Genomic DNA, 18986 nt, shown 5'->3' with positions numbered 1-18986 from the left:
GTATGTATATCATGCATGCAGAAAAGAGTTCTGAACAGATATTTACCAAATGTTTATAAGGATTACTTCTAGGTTATACATAGTGATTTTTCACTTTTGCTTTATGATCTTTAGTGTAACAGTACCTATACTGAATCTTTTTCCAACAACTCATACTATTATTGGATTAGCTTCACCATAACAAATTATAATAAACATTGTGTCTATTTTATTTCCATTCTGAAAAAAATAACACCACATGATAATCTCTCTCCATCTAAGTTGTATTGCATAAACATATTATCAAAATCTTGTCATGTACAAGGTACTTCAGGACACTTAAAACCTGGTAAGACATATCCCAACAAATTTGTGGTCCCACAGAGAAATACAAACACACACACAAAAAAACACAATGCAAGGGAGAATGAAATACTTTCTGTAAGTTACAAAGTGTGGGGGCAAAGAAGGGAGGGTGAATGACAGAATTGGAGAAACAGGTAAGGAATCCCTTTAGCTTCCATGAAGGTGACTACTTTTGAACAGGACATAGGGAGTTGAATAGCCTTTCAACAGGTAGGATGGTGACAATGCACCTTGAAGAGAGAAAGCACAGCGTATATATTTTGGAGAAAGCAAATACCTCTGTTCCCTAGAGTTTTGGGAAATAATCAAGGATGGAAAGATAATCTAGAATCATAGTTAAAGAAGGACCTAAATACTGGGGTGAAAAATTCTCATTTAATTCCATGGAAAAAATGAAGTCACTGAGGTTCTGATTAGGAGAATGATATGATCAGTCCAGCTCTAATCAGAATAATACTTATATAAAAAAAGAATCACTGAATCATTCGGGCTGGCTTTCCTCTGGGACCACTGGAGATTCTCTTGTGTTCCAATTTGAATATAGCCTTGGCTAACTAAATGAAATTATTTACCCAATACCAAAACTCTTTAAAACATATTTAAAGTACAATTAGGATCATTTAAAAGTCCTCAAAAATATAAAAGTAAACAGGAAAAAAGGCAAAAATCTAAAACCTTAGGTTAGATTTTATTCATTGTGGTTTTGCAAGGAAAATTTTGTGAAGCTGGCTACTACCAATAAAGGAATCTGAGAATTTGTACTTTCTTATTCCTTTTAAGATTTCAATTAGGTTGATGCACTGGCTTTCTAAATGAAAAATAGTAGTGGTAAAAGAAAATATAATTAGAGCAAATTCCCAGTCTTGGCATGCATTAATATTAGATCAGTTCTTAGAGAAAAGCTGAATCTGGCAGGCCAGGCACAGTCAGCTCTTTCTGTCAGAGGACTATGGTGAAGAATAACTCTATCAAGGCTGGTTTGGGGCTCCAAATTCCTCAATAGGCCACCCATAGCACAAGAGTTAATAACTAGAATCAACAAATGGGACTTACTCAAACTAAAAAGTTTTTTCTCAGCAAAAGAAACAATAAGAGAGGTAAATAGGGAGCCTACATCCTGGGAACAAATCTTTACTCCTCACACTTCAGATAGAGCCCTAATATCCAGAGTATGCAAAGAACTCAAAAAATTAGACAATAAGATAACAAATAACCCAATCAACAAATGGGCCAAGGACCTGAACAGACACTTCTCAGAGGAGGACTTACAATCAATCAACAAGTACATGAAAAAATGCTCACCATCTCTAGCAGTCAGAGAAATGCAAATCAAAACCACCCTAAAATACCATCTCACTCTAGTAAGATTGGCAGCCATTATGAAGTCAAACAACAACAAGTGCTGGCGAGGATGTGGGGAAAAGGGTACACTTGTACATTGCTGGTGGGACTGCAAATTGGTGCAGCCAATTTGGAAAGCAGTATGGAGATTTCTTGGAAAGCTGGGAATGGAACCACCATTTGACCCAGCTATTCCCCTTCTCGGTCTATTCCATAAAGACCTAAAAAGAGCATGCTACAGGGACACTGCTACATCGATGTTCATAGCAGCACAATTCACAATAGCAAGACTGTGGAACCAACCTAGATGCCCTTCAATAGACGAATGGATAAAAAAAAAAATGTGGCATTTATACACAATGGAGTATTACTCTGCATTAAAAAATGACAAAATCATAGAATTTGCAGGGAAATGGATGGCATTAGAGCAGATTATGCTAAGTGAAGCTAGCCAATCCCTAAAAAACAAATGCCAAATGTCTTCTTTGATATAAGGAGAGTAACTAAGAACAGAGTAGGGAGGAAGAGCATGAGAAGAAGATTAACATTAAACAGGGACGAGAGGTGGGAGGGAAAGGGAGAGAGAAGGGAAATTGCATGGAAATGGAAGGAGACCCTCAGGGTTATACAAAATTACATACAAGAGGAAGTGAGGGGAAAGGGAAAAATAATACAAGGGGGAGAAATGAATTACAGTAGAGGGGGTAGAGAGAGAAGAGGGGAGGGGAGGGGAGGGGGGATAGTAGAGGATAGGAAAGGCAGCAGAATACAACAGACACTAGTATGGCAATATGTAAATCAATGGATGTGTAACTGATGTGATTCTGCAATCTGTATACGGGGTAAAAATGGGAGTTCATAACCCACTTGAATCAAAGTGTGAAATATGATATATCAAGAACTATGTAACGTTTTGAACAACCAACAACAAAAATTAAAAAAATAATAATATCATAATTAAGAATGTGGATATTTTAATAATCACAGGAAGTTTTGAAAATAAATTTCAAGAGTACAGAGAGTAAAATATTAAGCATGTTCAGTGGAACTTGTTAGGATTTCAGTTCTTAATCTAATATTGATTAGACCTTCTCTCATAATTTTTGATCTGTCTCAAATCCTGGCAACTAGTTGAAATAATATAAAATGTGAGCCTTCTTGGAAGCATGACAGACTCTCTCCAAAGCCACATGCCTTTTGCATCAGTTATCATTTGGTGACTGCTGCAATTATCAAGCTCAGATTATCTCTAATTCTGTACCAGCATTCTTCTCACTTTAAAAAGAAAGAGTTTGTGAAATGTAGTGATTGAGTCTAAGAAGTGGTTCTAGATTAGTCATTAGTATCTTTTAAGTTTCTCCCTGTTATTCCCTTAGAGATATAATCAGATCTGATGCTCTTCAGCAAAGTGTTCAGGAATTATTCATATATTCTGTTTCCAAAATTTATTTTTAAAATGATGGTACTTGAAATACACTGGTAACCGAATAAACAAGCACAGAACAGGAAAAAAAAAAAAAAAAAAGAATTGCTGAATAGAGGATTTTCTTCAGGGGTAAACCACTTCATGTCTGAAGTCATGTTCAATATCCAGCATTGAAAAATGAATAAACATACATACATAAATACAAAAGTATTACTTTATGTCCTAATAGTCATTTGCATTATTGCCAGGAACAACAACAAAAAAATCATTACTTAAAAAAATTTGACTTAATATCTACCATATCATGAAGTAATTGCTAGTATTATTATTTATCCAATTTTATGGATGAGAAAACTGAGAATAAGCAGTCTAAGTCAGTTTATCATAGTTACAAATTAGGTATTTGGAAGACCTGGTACTAAAACTCACTTTTGCCCAACTCTACAACAAAAAACTAAAACCTCTTCAAGGAAAGAACATGAAGTCAGATGTTCTAGTGTGGATTTGGTAACTGTAAATCCTGTACAAGTTTGTTCCTCATTAGTTTCCCTCAACTTCTTGATATAAAAGTGAAAGCTTTCTTGTAAGAATGTTGCAACAGGGCTGTAGGTATAGCTCAGTGGTAGAGCTCTTGCCTAGCATGTGTTAGGCACTGGGTTTGATCCTCAGCACAGTATAAAAATATATAAATAATATAAAAGTATTGTGTCCATCTACAACTAAAAAAATAAAGAATGTTGTGACAATAAAAAAAAAAAAAAAAGGCTGGTTGTCCTAAAAAGAAAGGCACTTCTGTGTTGTTTTGCCCGAGGGCTCTACATATGGTCCTGATGAAGTGAAGAGGTGGAGCTGCAGTCTTCAGAGACCACAGATCATAGCCAGGAATACCGGTCGGAAGACATACTATATGCATAAAACCACCATGTATCTTATTGTTGCCTTTCTAACTAAACTGTATCCTCATCCAGTAGCAGTCTTTTGACCTTTGTGGTTCCTTCAATACAGAGCATTAAAAGTACATAGCACTTCATGCTTGTTAAACTGAATCTTTCAGAAGTATGGAATCTTCTAAAATTAAAGTAGTTATTTTAACAATAATTACTATTGTTATTATTATTGGAATCAGAAACCCTGCTGTATGTAGCAATCAACAAATACCAATGACCCAAGAAAGCTTAATTTCAATATTTCGAGTTCAAGAAAAATACCTTCACAAAAATCAAACTAAAAGCTTAGATATTAAGTAACCTAGCCTAAGTTGTACACTTAACTATAATGCTGGAATCCAAGAGTTAGACTTCTGGGCCACAGATTATTTTTCTACTCTGCTATGTTGCCTGTCATTATATATGCTAAAGCTTTATAATTCCAGTTCATTAGAAAGATAAACTAAAATATCAACAAGGTGAATCAAAGTATTTTAGAAGTTATAACTCTAAAGATATGTTTAGTATGTACAGCAAGCAACAAATGTCCAATCCAATATGACTTACCAAAGAAATAAAACTCAATTGTAGGGGCTAGGATTGTGGCTCAGTGGTAAAGCACTTGCCTAGCACATGTGAGGCACTGGGTCCAATCCTCAGCATCACATAAAAATAAATAAATAAAAGAAAAGTATGTGCACATCTACAACTAAAAAAAAAATTTTTTTAACTCAATTGCAATTGTCCATTTGAATGTAATTAGTGGATCTTCACAAAGTGCTTTCTTTACAAGTTAAATTCATAACTTACAACTCTTTCCAGTAATTTACTTGGTAAATAAGTAGTGAAAAAATTCAGTCAAGATTTGACTCAATTGGGTTGATTGGGTTATGAGCCTTAACCTAATCAGCACATTAATCCACTTGAAGGATTAACTGGATGGTAGAGATAGCTGAAGGAGGTAGATCACTGGAAGCATGCCTTCGGAATATATATTTTGTCCATGGAGAGCAAAGCTTTCTTTCTGGTTCTTTGTTGCCATGTCCTGAACTGCTCTCTTCTAACACACTCTTGAACTGCTCTCTTCTAACACACTCTTCCGCCTTGAAGGTTTATCTCTCCTCAGGCCCAAAGCAATGGAGTTGGCCATCTATTGACTGAGACTTCTGAAACTATGAGCCCCAAATAAACTTTTCCTCCTCTATGCTATTTTTGCCAGATCTTTTGGTCACAGCAGCAAAAAACCTCACTAAAACAAATATATAATTAGGTTAAGCTTAAACTAATATTGAGAATGTACCTTATGTCTAACCATTGTTCTATCTAGGGTATTATAAAGAATAAAGGCAAGTGAAATATAAGCTTTAAGGAAATATAGTTGAAGATATAAAATGTATAAAACTGAGGAGCCAAGCTTAGTGGGGCACACCTATAATGCCAATGACTCAGGAGGTTGAGGCAGGAGATCATAAATTTGGGGCCAGCTTCAATAACTCAGCAAGACCATCTCAAAAAAAGAAAAAAGAAAGAGAGAAAAGATAGAAAGAAGGAAGGAAGGAAGGAAGGAAGGAAGGAAGGAAGGAAGGAAAAAGAAAAGGGCTGGGGGTGGGCTGGGAATGTAGCTAGTGGCAGAGTGCTTGCCTAGGATGCATGAAACCCTAAATTCAATCCCCAGCACCACAAATACAGACAAATAAAAAGGGCTAGGGGTGTAGCTCATGGGAGAACATTCCTGGGTTTAATTCTTGGTACTGCAAAGAAAAAGAGTATAAAACTTAAATGTCAAAGAACAACATGGGGGGACTGGGGTTGTGGCTCAGCGGTAGAGCACTTGCCTTGCACGTGTGAGGCTCTGGGCTCAATTCTCAGCATCACATAAAAATAAACTAACAAAATAAAGGTATTGTGTCCATCTACAACTAAAAAAAAAATTATAAAACAACAATATGGAAGTTAAAATGTCAATATACATATAAAACATAACCATGGTATATATACTAGACTAGGTTTTTCATCTCACTCACCATTTCCTGCCCCCACACTGTTCCAGATCTCATGTCCCATTCAAAAATTATTTTCTCTACCTCTCATCCAGAGGCTACAATATTCACTGCATATAATGACCATTACTGGTCTCATAGTTCACTAATAAAACTTTCAGATTCATTTCCCCTGGGTAATTGCTGATTTTTGAGGCAGATGTCCATCAAGAAGGTGATCTACTTACATGTTCCAGATTTGTTTTCATTACTAATGGCTCATCTCTTTTTTTCTGTTCATCCATTTTCCTTTTCCCTGTTTCTGTGTCCTCTGGTAACAGCTTGTGGATTTGGTCTTCAGAAGTTTTTTCCTCTTGCAACTTTTCTTCTCTCAGCTAAAAAATGCAAATTACACAGACAGTAGTTTTAAGCAATTCTAGACTTAAAAACCTCTTTAGTCAACAGAGTACAAACAGATCACAAGGCAGTTTTAAAGACTGCTTTTCTTCTCAGATATAGCCTTCTTGATTTTCAAAATGTAAATCTGCCTTTACTTGGCTCTTACCAAATATATACTTCATGATTTAAAAGATTTAACTGCTCTGCATTTTTTTTTTCTTTTCTTTTCTTCTTTTGGCAGTGCTGGGGATTAAAATTCAACCTATGGTCTTGTGCTTGCTATACTAGAGCTCTACCATTAAGATATATCCCTAACCCTGCTCTGCATTTTTAAGTAATATGAAACCATAAGAGCTAATCAAAAAATAGCCTCACACAAAAAAGTAAACCTAAAAATTCTCCACACTTCTATAATCCCAGTATAACTATATTGGACAAGAGCAGAAGCAGCCAAAAACCAGAGAAACTGGACTAGATCTCATTAGCGACACCCAAAACATGACTTATTACAGTTCCAGTGTTCTACATTTTATGCTCTTATCCTATGGTTACAGGATACATTGAGATCCATGGTCTAAAATGCATGCTTACAATCCCAGCTACTCAGGAGGTTGAGGCAGGAGGATTGAAAGTTCAAGGCCAGCCTGGGCAACTAAGAGAGAGACCCTGTCTCAAAAATTAAAATTAAAAGGGATGGGGTGTAGCTCAATGGCAGGATGTCCCTGAGTTCAATCTCTAGTGCCAAAAAAGGACACAGGCTCTACAAAGAAATTTAAAGCAAAGGCATATGTTCCTCATTTGGGGGAGATAGCATGGCATTTATGAAAACAGCATGGGTTTTGGAATAAAAATCTGAGTGATATTGAGGCAAATGAATCACCATTTGCTTACTCCAAAGTAGGGATAATGCTTTTTTCTTTGCAGAGCTTGCTGGAAGGAGTAAATGAGATACCATAAAACATAGTATTTAATATAGTTCCTTGCAGTGCATCATGAATCAAGGGCTTCAATAAAATTTAAATGATAATATATATCAAGTCAATTATAGGATATTAATAATTTCAACCATTCTTGCAAAAAAAAATTCTGATAGGCTGTTGCCTCAAGGTTAACAACAACAAAAACACCATAATAATAAATAACAATAGAACCTTAGTTTTATCTTTCCAATTTCTTTCTTTTTTTTCTTTAGGTAAATTTCTTTAGGCCTGATTCCTGTAAGCATGAACTAGTCTTTAAGACACTGAGTCTAATTCAAGAGGTGCAATGGCTCACACTGAAATCCCAGCAACTCCAGAGGCTGAAGTAGGAGGACTGCAAGTTCAAGATGAGCCTTAGCAAATTAGTGAGGCCTTAAGGACTTACTGAGACACTGTCTCAAAATGAAAACATTTTTAAAAAAGAGCTGGGGATATGGATCAGTGGTTAAGTGACTCTGAATTCAATCCCCAGTACAAAAAAAAAAAAAAATTTATGAGTATGCAAAGCACACCATGCACAAATCAAACAAGAACACAAGGGAAAGAAAAATAAAATAAAACCATAGCTGGGGAGAAAACAAAACAAAAGCCTATGTTGCTCACATAAAGGAATCAATGTCTTTTAAGATCTTAGAAGTTCTTGTTCAACAATTTGATCAAATACTACACTAACGGGCATTTTACTTCATAAGATAAGCAGAACAGCACAAAAGAAATTGGGTTTTACCATAATAATTTTATTATTTAATAAACTCTTATGTGTCAAATGCTAAGTTCAGCATGATACGTGTGTGTGTATACACACACACACACACATATTATCTAAGAGTCAGATAATGTGTTCAAATTGATTCACCAATAGGCCCTAGAATTCAACTCTAAATCTGTCTCAATGGCTCTCAACCAAGGATGATTTTTGCCCCCAAGGGAACATTTGTCTGCAGACACTTTTTGTTGTCATTACTGGAGGAGTGGACTACTAGCATCTGGTGGACAGAGGTCAGGGATTGTTGCTAAACATCCTAGATGCACAAGTTAGTCTCCTCCCGCAATAAACAAATGCTATCTTCTAAGTACAAAATTTAGTTTTATACATTTTAGTACGATTTTGTTTAGTGTTTAAGGATGTATATTTTTGCCCCCTAATAATCTGTATTGCTGCTCCAAATTTTTAATAATAGACTTGTTGGCAAAACATAGTTTTCATTGCAACGGAGAATCACTGCTAAGAAATCATCATCTTAACAAAGCTAACAGTTTACAAAAGTGAAAGTCATTCATCCATTTAAATCTTTTTAAAATTTTTTGTAGAGATCATTGGAATTTATTCTTTCGAAAAAAATATATATTTTTAGTTGTAGATGGACATAATACCTTTATTTACTTATTTTTATGTGGTGCTGAGGATCAAACCCAGTGCCTCACATATGCTAGGCAAGCGCTGTATCACTGAGCTACAACTCCAGCCCTCCATTTAAATCTTCACATGAATAATGTTGGTATTTTCTTCTATATGGGTGAGATACTAAGATATGTATTTTTTTGGTTTTGTCCTTTTCTGACTCATAACTCTCATAGTCCTTGTTATTTCCTAAGTAACTAGAATAATGTTGGGGCATTTCAGGCCTCAAGAAATCAAAATCGCTTTTTCTCTGACCTTCTCCTGCCCCCCATACACTCCGCCTGACCCTAAAGAAATTCTCTTGCCTACTTTGTCTAATAGTAGACCACACAAAGACCTCTCCATTTCAGGAGGGGTCCTATCTATACCCAGGAAGGCTACACAGAAATGCCAAGAAGAATGAACAAACAGGCCTCGCTAAGTTTCCCCAGGTAGTATAATAGCATTACATCATACCCTTTTTGCCCACTCACATTTGAACACAATTGTCCATGTTTCAATCATGCTCCACATGAGCATGATTGAAAAAACCAGAAAGTACAGGGTTCAGAGAACTTCTGAATAGCTAAGCACAGGAAGGCTCCTGTGGGATAGGATACCTGAGAGGGCATGGAAGCTCCACATTCCTTTCCACATGATTGGCCCTATGTAATTCTTCATTTTTATATCCTTTGTGATATCCTTTCTGCTTCTTAAATTTTTTTAAGTCATAGATGGACACAATGTCTTTTATTTATTTATTTATTTTAATGTGGTGCCAATGATTGAACCCAGTGCCTCACTCATGCTAGACAAGTGCTCTACCAGTAAGCTGCAACTCCAGCCCCCTATGATATCCTTTCGAATAAACTGATTAACGTAAGTATTTCCGTGAGTCCTGTGAATCACCCTAGCAAAATAATCAAACTATTTTAGGAGGTAGTTTTGGGAACAGCAATTTACAGCTAATCAGTTAGAAGCATAGGCAAACCAACCAGAGGCATCCATGGGGATCGATCCCTGAACATACGGAATCTGACACTATCTCCAAGTAGACTCTGTCAAAATATAAATAAATTAGGGGACACCCAGGTGGTATTCACTGTAGAACTGATTACTTGCTTGGTGACTGGAAAAGCGTCACATGCTTGATGTCAGAAGTGATCTATGCTGTGAGAGTGTAGCAGGAAAAAACAAATCTGAGTTGGAGGTTTGTTTTCACTATATCTTCATAACCCAGTTCTGTAGAAGGTGAGTTTTTTGTTCCTTGGTGGTCATTTATAAGGATATGAGAACTTTGCTAGCCATGGTAGTGTATACCTATAATCCCAGCAGCTCAAGAGGCTGAGGCAGGAGGATGGCAAGTTCAAAGCCAGCCTCAGCAACTTAGCAAGGCCCTAAGCAACTTAGTGAGACCCTGTCTCTAAATTAAATATAAAAAGGGCTGGGGATGTGACTCAATGGTTAAGTGTTCCTCGGATCAATTCCCAGTACAACCCCCCACCCCCAACAAATGATATGAAAACTTGGGCTCTAGGAAAGTATTTTTACACTGAAAACTCCTCAGGGAGGGTCAGAAAGTAGCATAATAAACATGAATAAGAAATATCAATAGCTACTATTTACTGAAATCTTCTCTGTTCCAGGTATTAAGTTTATAAAGCTTATCTCATTTAATCCTTATGGACTGTATTTGTTTTTTTTTTTTTTTTTTTAAAGAAAGAGGGGAGAGAGAGAGAGAGAGAGAGAGAGAGAGAGAGAGAGAGAGAGAGAATTTTTTTTTAATATTTATTTTTCAGTTCTCGGCAGACACAACATCTTTGTTTGTATGTGGTGCTGAGGATAGAACCCGGGCCGCACGCATGGCAGGCGAGTGCGCTACCGCTTGAGCCACATCCCCAGCCCCGAATGGACTGTATTTGTATCTATTTATAATTACCATTTTATAGACCTGAAAAGTTGACTCTGTTATTTCCAAAGTTACAGAGACTGAATACTGAAGAGCTTGGATTTTAAAGTAAACCTCTTGACTTCAGATACTCAACTTCAGAGCTACTGACATTTTGATTTAGGTGATTTCTATGGTGGGACCTGAGCAGTCTGAGAAGGTATTTTATACATTAATACTTTCTTGGGAAGCAGGACTTGATGATGTAGTAGCATAAAAGGGAAAGAGAGAGCCAAAACAAAGTGGCGCAACAGTTGGCTCAGCCGTCAGGGACAATATGAGAAACTGTAGGAAATTCATTACAAGATGTTCAAAAAAAAAAAGATAAGCATAATCATTCAAATTAGCCAAGAGGGCGGAGAGGGCGGAGGGAGAGGGAGTGAGGGGACAAAGCCTTCCAAACCTCAGCAGCTTCCTTTTCCTCCTTCCCCAAGCAGACCCCAGAGCTCCTGAGGCCCTCTCTCCATCTTTGGAACACGCTGGTAATTCACTGATAACAAGAAACTAAGAGGGACCCTGTGAGTAGCCAGTACCGCTCCTTTCTTTTCTGGAGGACGCCTATACCAGAACTGGATCTGTTGGAGCTGGAAGGCCTGGGTCTGTCAGATACACCCACCTACAAGATCAAGGACAGCAGTGTTGGCAAAATGATCTGGCAAGCAACAGGAGTAGAACATGAGAAAAGGGCACCTAGAGTACAGCACCTTCAACTTCTGGAGAGCTCCCATTGCCAGCACCCACTCCTTGGAATTGGACTTGCTCTAAGGCCAAGACTTTTCTTTCCCACCACCTTGCCCTTATTGTCTTCTCTTTCAAGCCTCTTTCTCATTCCTTTCCCAAATTAATCTTGTTCTCTTCCCTCTATTGTGTTGATAGTGCTGATGAGTCTGCCAGTTGAGTTTTACTTATTTATCTATCTGTCTACTCTGTTTCTATCAAAAGCCCTCAAACCAAAGTAAAAGGTTCAAGCAATGGAGTATAGGATCACAGAAATCCCACCCCCACCCCCTGGATTATTAACCCCAGAAAATAAGCTTTGTGGAGACATCAGGGAGTAGTAGAGTATTACAAAATGGAAGACAGTTTTGATTCCATTTTTAATCAGCTTCAAAGATTGCTCTAATCAGAGGGTAGAGCACTTGCTTGGTATATGTGAGACCTTGGGTTTGATCCCTAGGCACCACAAAAAAGAAAAAGATTGCTCAAACCTTTGTAGTTTCCTGTAGTTACCAGTAAATTTAAGTATTTTTTCCCAGGGTTAATGAAAACCTTCTAATTTTTAAGATGATTTGCCACAACAGAATGATTTCCAAAATGTAAGGTGACGATCTTCTTTTTTAATCCTGCTCCTTCTTATAATACATACTTTTCTCCAGAGAAATTGGGGTAAAGGTATAAAACAAGGAAACAATACATTATGAAAATATGGAAAAGCACTAAATCATTTCAGAAATAGTTGAAGCTCTTTCCTTCCAAAAAGCATTCTTTGTTTTCTGCAGTACTAGGGATCCAACCCAGGGGCATTCTACCACTGAACTACATCCTAGCCCATTTTATTTTTTTAATTTTGAGACAGGGTAGTGTCTAAGTTGCTGGCCTTGAACTTGTGATCCTTTTGTCAGCCTCCAAAGTCCAAAAGGATGTTCTTCAGCTTACTCACAACTTTGCTAATTATGGATTGATAATTCTAGCTGAGAAAAATCAGATTTCAAATCTTAAGAAGAAACCTTGCTATTAGGAAAATTTGCAAGGTTCTGATTCAGTCTTCTAAAAAGCATAAGGTTTGGTCCTAAATATTTAGTCTTGCCCCTTCTTCATTTGCAATACTACTAATCAATGAGCCTGATGCATAGTTCTAAAGCTACCTTAAGACCATAATATGAACAATTACATTCTGCCCCTACACCTTGTTCCCACTCCTTCCAAAATTATTGCTGCTGATTTGTGCTAATTACTCATTTATTTAATAAAAACATTCAATCCTCCCCACCCACCAAAAAAGAGAAGCATATATCTATTGGCTCCCACATCCCACCAATCAAAGTTCACTCCAAGGAGTGTTAAGTATCCCTCAGAGTAACTTGTATAGCCTGAGTCAGTTCCCATGATGGGCCCAGTAGCAGGGATAACAGAGAAGTCCTGTAGCTAGAAATAAGATGTAAGCAGTAGGAACCTAAACAAGAAGTTATAATGCAGCTGCTCACTACTATAAATGGAATTATTTTTATAACTTCTATTTACAGGTGCCAATTACCAGAGAAAAAGTTTACTTCTATATGTTAATCTCATACTCAGCCACACTATCAAGAATACTAGGGGTTGCACTGTGGCTCAGTCATGTGTGAAGCACTGGGTTTGATCCTTAGCACTGCATAAAAATAAACAAAATAATGGCATGCTGTCCATCACAACTACAAAATTTTTTTTAAAAGAATACCATACATTTCCTGAAAATATCTTTGCTTTGCCTATTTTTAAAATTTACTTATTATTAATAAATTAATTTATTTTTGCAAAAACTAGGGATTGAACCCAGAGGTGCTCCATCACTGAGTTAGATTCTTAGCCCTTTTTGTTTTTTATTTTGAGACATAGTCTCAAACGTTCAGTCTTTCTAACTCAGCCTCCAGAGTGCTGGGATTATAGGCATGCATCACCACACCCAGCTAAAAATTAAACTTTAAAAAATCAAAATATGAGGCTGGGGTTGTGGCTCAGTGGTAGAACGCTTGCCTAGCACGTGAGAGGCCCTGGGTTCGATCCTCAGCACCACATTAAAATAAAGTTATTATGTCCAACTACAACTAAAAAAATATTTTTAAAAAATTGTATTAAAAATAAAAATATAATATACACACAGAAAAGCACATAAATCATAAATGTAAGGCATTAAAAGTTATACAAAATAAATATACATACATAGCCACCACCCAAATAAAGAAATAGCTTAATACCAGCACCCCTTTGCGCCTCTTCCTCACTCAAAAGTAACCATGATTCTGGCTTCTAACACTCTAAAATCATTTTAGATATTTTGAATCTTACATAAATGAAGTTTTATGTTTACTGACTATCTTATATCACACAACATTCTATTTGTATGATTAACCCATAATTAACCTACTCAAACAGTAGCTTATACCTTCCCATTTTGTTTTATTGTATTCTATTATTGTATACAAACAATTTAACCATTCTGTTGGTGACAAATATGAATTCATAGTTTCTAGTTTTGGGTTATTTATAAATAAATAAGGATTTATTATATGGATTATATAAGGATTTATTATATTTGTTATTATATAACATTTTAATCTACAATTTACTTGGAATTGACTTTTTAAATTCAGTTATGTTAAGGTACATACTCAACATATGCTAAAGGATACATAACATCCTTCAGTATGTATGTATCCAGGTGTATGTGCACTATGGAACACTGTCTAAAAAAGAAACTGCTAAGACAGATATAGGCATGCTGCCACAGTTTCCAAATTGAACATACAAGTTACACACTCCCACCTTCTAGTGTAGAACAAGAGGTGCTTCCAGCTTTACTAACACCCAATACTGTCTATTTTAGCCATTCCAGTGGGCTGGTACTGCATTATTTTAATCTGCATTTCTCTAAAAACTAAAGGTACAGAACAATCTTAAATTTACTACTTGGAAATCCCCTTTTATGAAATGGCTATTCATATCTAAGCTTTCTTAGATGTTTGGGTTTTTTCCTTTTAGTAAGTTTAAGTTTTATTCTTTGGATATGAGTCAATTGTCAGGAAAAATACACAGACATGTAAGATATGTAAGTATGCTACAATTTAAAGGTGTTCCTCAAAAGTCCAAGTGTTGGAAACTTAATCAAATTCATATGTTAATAGTATTTGGAGGCAGGGCCTTTGAGAGATTAGGATTAGATGAGGTCGTAAGGGTGGAGTATCATAACTGGCTTTTTAAAAGGAAGAGAGATAGCATACTTACTGTCTCACCATGTCATGCTCTATGTCACACTGTGACACAGCAAGGTCCTCACAAAATGATAGGCAGATACCAACACCATGCTCTAAGACTTTGCAGTCTCCAGAGCCAAAAGCCAAATAAATTTCTATTCTTTATAAATACCCAGTCTCAGATATTTTATTATAGCAAGAGAAAATGGACTAAAAATGAAAAGACACACACATGTATGTGTATGTATGTATGTGTGTGTGTGTGTATTTACTTAGAATTAACTTTTTAAATTCAGCTATGTTAAGGCATATAATCTACATATGCTAAAATGAACACATGGAATGTACAATTCAATGGCTTTTGACAAATGTATATATCCATGTAAATATTTGCCTAATCAAGATATAGAATAATTATTACCACCCAAAAAAGTCCCTCTGAGCACATCAGTAATCAATCTCCTAACCCACTCAGCACTAGGCAACCACCATTCTAATGACTACAGATTAGTTTTGCCTATTATAAAATTATATAACATGTATTCCTTTGTGTCACATATCATTCACTCAGCATATTTTTTGAGATTTGTTCACTTTATTAAGATATCCCTTTATATGGATGAGATATACTTCATTGTAGGAATATACCAAAAAAAATTTTTTTAATCCATTCAAGTACTGAACAATTGGGTTGTTTTTTCATTTGGGGCTATTATAAATAAAGCTATGAACATTCATCTCTCTTCATAGACCAATGTTTTTGTTTTGGTTGGCCTAACAGCTGCAAGTATAATTGCTGGATCACACAGTAACTATGTTTAAATGTATAAAGCAACCTGCCACTTATACCATTTTAGGCTCCCACTACCAATGTGTAAAAGCTCCAGCTGATCCACATTCTCACATTTTCTTGTCACACATGGGAACTGTTAGTCTTTTAATTTTAGCCATTGTAGAGGATACAAGGCAATGTCCCTATGGTATCAATTAGTATTTCCTGATGGCTAATTATGTTCACTGACTTTTCATGGGCTTACTATTATATCTTCTTTTGTGAAATGTCTGCTCAAACCTTTTGCCATTTTATTATTCATTCATTATTTATTTATTACCTTATTAGTATTACAAGAGTTCTTTTTTAAAAAATATACACATATTTTTTTAGTTGTAGATGGACCCACTACCTTTATTTATTTATCTTTATGTGGTGCTGAGGATCAAACCCAGGGCCTCACATATGCTAGGCAGGCACTCTACCACTGAGCTACAACTCCAGCCCTACAAGAGTTCTTGAAATATTCTGATAATATACACATTTTGCAAATATTTTTTCTAGTCTTTGCTCTTTTTATTTCCTTAATGACAGATTGTTTTTTTAACTATGACAAAGTCCAATATATAATTTTTTTCTATGATTATAAAGTCTAGAAAGTCCATGTTCCTTCTAGAAAATCTTTGCCTATCTCAATGTCAAAAATATTCTTTTTACTTTATGGTTTCTTCTGCATAGTTTTAGCTTTTACATTGAGTTTTTAAAATCACCTTTTACATATGGTATAGAGATCAAGATTCACTTTTACTTATTCATAAGATGTTCAGTTTATTCCAGCACTATTGTTGAAAGTCTTTTCTTTACTATTGAAGTATTTTTCTGCCTTTGTGAATACCAGCTGACCACTGTTATATACTGTAAGTTTTTGTCTCCCCAAAATTCCTATTTTGAAAACCTAACCCCCAATGTCATCATATTAGGAGGTTGGGGCCTTTGGGAGGTAATTAGGATACGAAAGTGCAGTTCTCATGATGGATAAAGACAAACTGTGGAACATACACAATGGAATATTACTCAGCATTAAAAGAGAATAAAATCATGGCATTTGCAGGTAAATGGATGGAGTTCAAGAATATAATGCTAAATGAAGTAAGCCAATCCCAAAAAAACAAATGCCAAATGATTTTTCTGATATAAGGATGCTAATTCATAATAGGAATGGATCGGGGCATGGAAGTAATAAACTCTAGATAGGGCAAAGGGGAGGAAGGGGAAGGGAGGGGGTATAGGGGTAGGAAAAGATGGTGGAATGAGATGGACTTCATTACTCTAAGTACATGTATGAAGACACGAATGGTGTGACTCTACATTGTATACAACCAGAGATATGAAAAATTGTGCTTTATATGTGTACTATGAATTGAAATGCATTCTGCTATCATATAACAATTCATTTAAATTTTTAAAAATAACAAAAATATTTTAAAAAACTCACATCCACTCATACCCAGAATACACAAAAGATATCTTACAATTTAACAGCAAGAAAGTAATCCAATTTAAAAACATGCAAAAGATTTAAACAGACATAACATCTAAGAAAACACACAGAAGACAAATAAACATGAAAATATACTCAAATTATTAGTCATTAGGGAAATGTAAATTAAAACCAATGAGATGCCATTTCATACCCACTAGGATGACTATAATCAAAAAGCAGAAAATAGCAACTTTATATATGAAAAGTATTTTTGTTTATATATATATATATATTTTTTTTTTAACAGCACACTTAAATTTTCAAGTGTCATACAATCTGTTCTATAAGTATCATCAACTCACTACCAGCTTTCTATTCTTTTAAACACTACAATAAACATTTTGCAAGATAGGTTCATTAAGGCAATATTTTAGTAACTGAATTCAACTTATTTTCTAGTTGTAATCAGCTAGTTGAATTTTCCACTAACAGCCAAACACAGAAGAGGTCTGTGCTCACTAAATTACTTTTTCTAGTTTTTTATTGTGAAAAAATACCAAATGTAACCACATTAACTATTATTGATATTAAATATATTCTTTATATTGTACAGCCATCAGCAACATCTCCAGAACTCTTTTTCATTTGTATAACTAAAACTATACCCATTAATTAAATAATACCTCCCATTGTCCCCTTCCCCAACCTTTTCAACCACATTTCTCATTCTGTTTCTCCGAATTTGACTACTCTGAATACCTCATTATATGGAAATCACATAGCATTTGCTTTCTTGTGACTGGCTATTTCACTTAGCATAATGTCCTCAAAATTCTTCCATGTTGTGCCATGTGTCTTTCCTATTTTATTTTGGAACTGGAGGTTGAATCCAGGGCTTTGCGAATGCAGGCAGATGCTTTGCCACTGAGCTACATCCCAGCCCAAGATTTCATTCCTTTTAAAAACTGAATAATCCACCATTACATTTTGCTCACCCATTGACACTTGGGTTGCTTCCACACTTTAGCTGTGTACTGTGGGAGGTCATCCTCACACGTGATTTGAGTTACCTCCCTGGCTGGGCGAGAGACGCTTAGACACATCCTTGTGTCCAGAGCTTTTCCCACCCTTCTTGTCCATGTATGTGGAGGCGTGTTTGGCCACTACCCCTGAAGACCCAATCATCGCACCTGACCTTGGGACACTGCCCCCCTTAATCTTCATTGGATGGGATTTTCCCCAGAATTTTTTGTTTCCCAATAAAAGTCCACTTTCTGGCGTGTTCTATTCCCCCCCCCCCCCCCCGCCTCTTCAGTAAACCTTGCTACCCTAATAGGTAGCTTGAGGCTGGAGGAAGGAGACGCCATCCTGGAGCTGGTTTAAAGGTAATTAGAGTCTGTCTCTTTAATTCAAACTCCCTTCGGATTTCTCATATAACTGAACCTTCATTTATGAAGCCTGTGTGGGCTAAAGTATACACAACAGGTGTACCACACAGTTACCACTTCAAGTCCCTGCTTTCAGTCCTTCTGGGTATATAATAAGAAAGACTATTGCTGGATCATATAATAAGCCACCACATTATTTTCCACATGGATTTTATATTCCCAACAACAGTACACAAGAGTTCCAATTACTTCACGTCCCTGCCAGCACTTGTTATTTTCGGGGTTTACAGTAGGCAACCTAAAGGGTGTGAAGTTGGCATTTCATTGTAGTTTTTAACTTATATTTCCTCAATATTGGTGATGTTGAGCATCTTTTTATGTCTTTTGGTTTTTTGATATCTTTAGAGAAATGTCTATTTAAATCCTTTGCCCATCTTTGAATCAGGTTGGGTTTTTTGTTACTGAATTTTAAGAGTTCTTTATATATTCTAGATAATCCCTTATCATATTAGGATTGCAAATATTTTCTCTCATTTTGTAGGTTTTCTTTTTACTTTGTTGATAATGTCTTTTGATGTATTTTAACAATTTTGGGGAAGTCCAATTTGTCAAATTTTTCTTTTGTTGACTGTACCTTTAATGCCCTATCAAAGAAATCACTACCAAAT

General features: G+C 35.9%; 1 protein-coding gene and 1 pseudogene across 1 annotated transcript in view; one reads left to right on the top strand and one right to left on the bottom strand.

Moving 5' to 3' along the window:
* Rnf169 (ring finger protein 169) overlaps positions 1 to 18986 on the bottom strand; it is a 113023-nt gene that overhangs the window by 29229 nt on the left and 64808 nt on the right. The window contains exon 3 of the mRNA XM_046441968.2: positions 6266 to 6412. Coding sequence (XP_046297924.1) covers positions 6266 to 6412 — 147 coding nt within the window. The remainder of the gene's footprint in view (positions 1 to 6265; positions 6413 to 18986) is intronic.
* Positions 11223 to 11490, top strand: LOC124091106 (protein AF1q-like; annotated as a pseudogene).

The sequence above is a fragment of the Marmota monax genome, unplaced genomic scaffold (genome assembly GCF_021218885.2).
Source record: "Marmota monax isolate L192 unplaced genomic scaffold, Marmota_monax_Labrador192_F-V1.1 WCK01_AAM20220418_F8-fsc00068, whole genome shotgun sequence".
NCBI lineage: Eukaryota > Metazoa > Chordata > Mammalia > Rodentia > Sciuridae > Marmota > Marmota monax.
The sequence above is the reverse complement of the archived record's forward strand: the minus strand, read 5'-3'. Positions and strand labels throughout refer to the sequence as shown.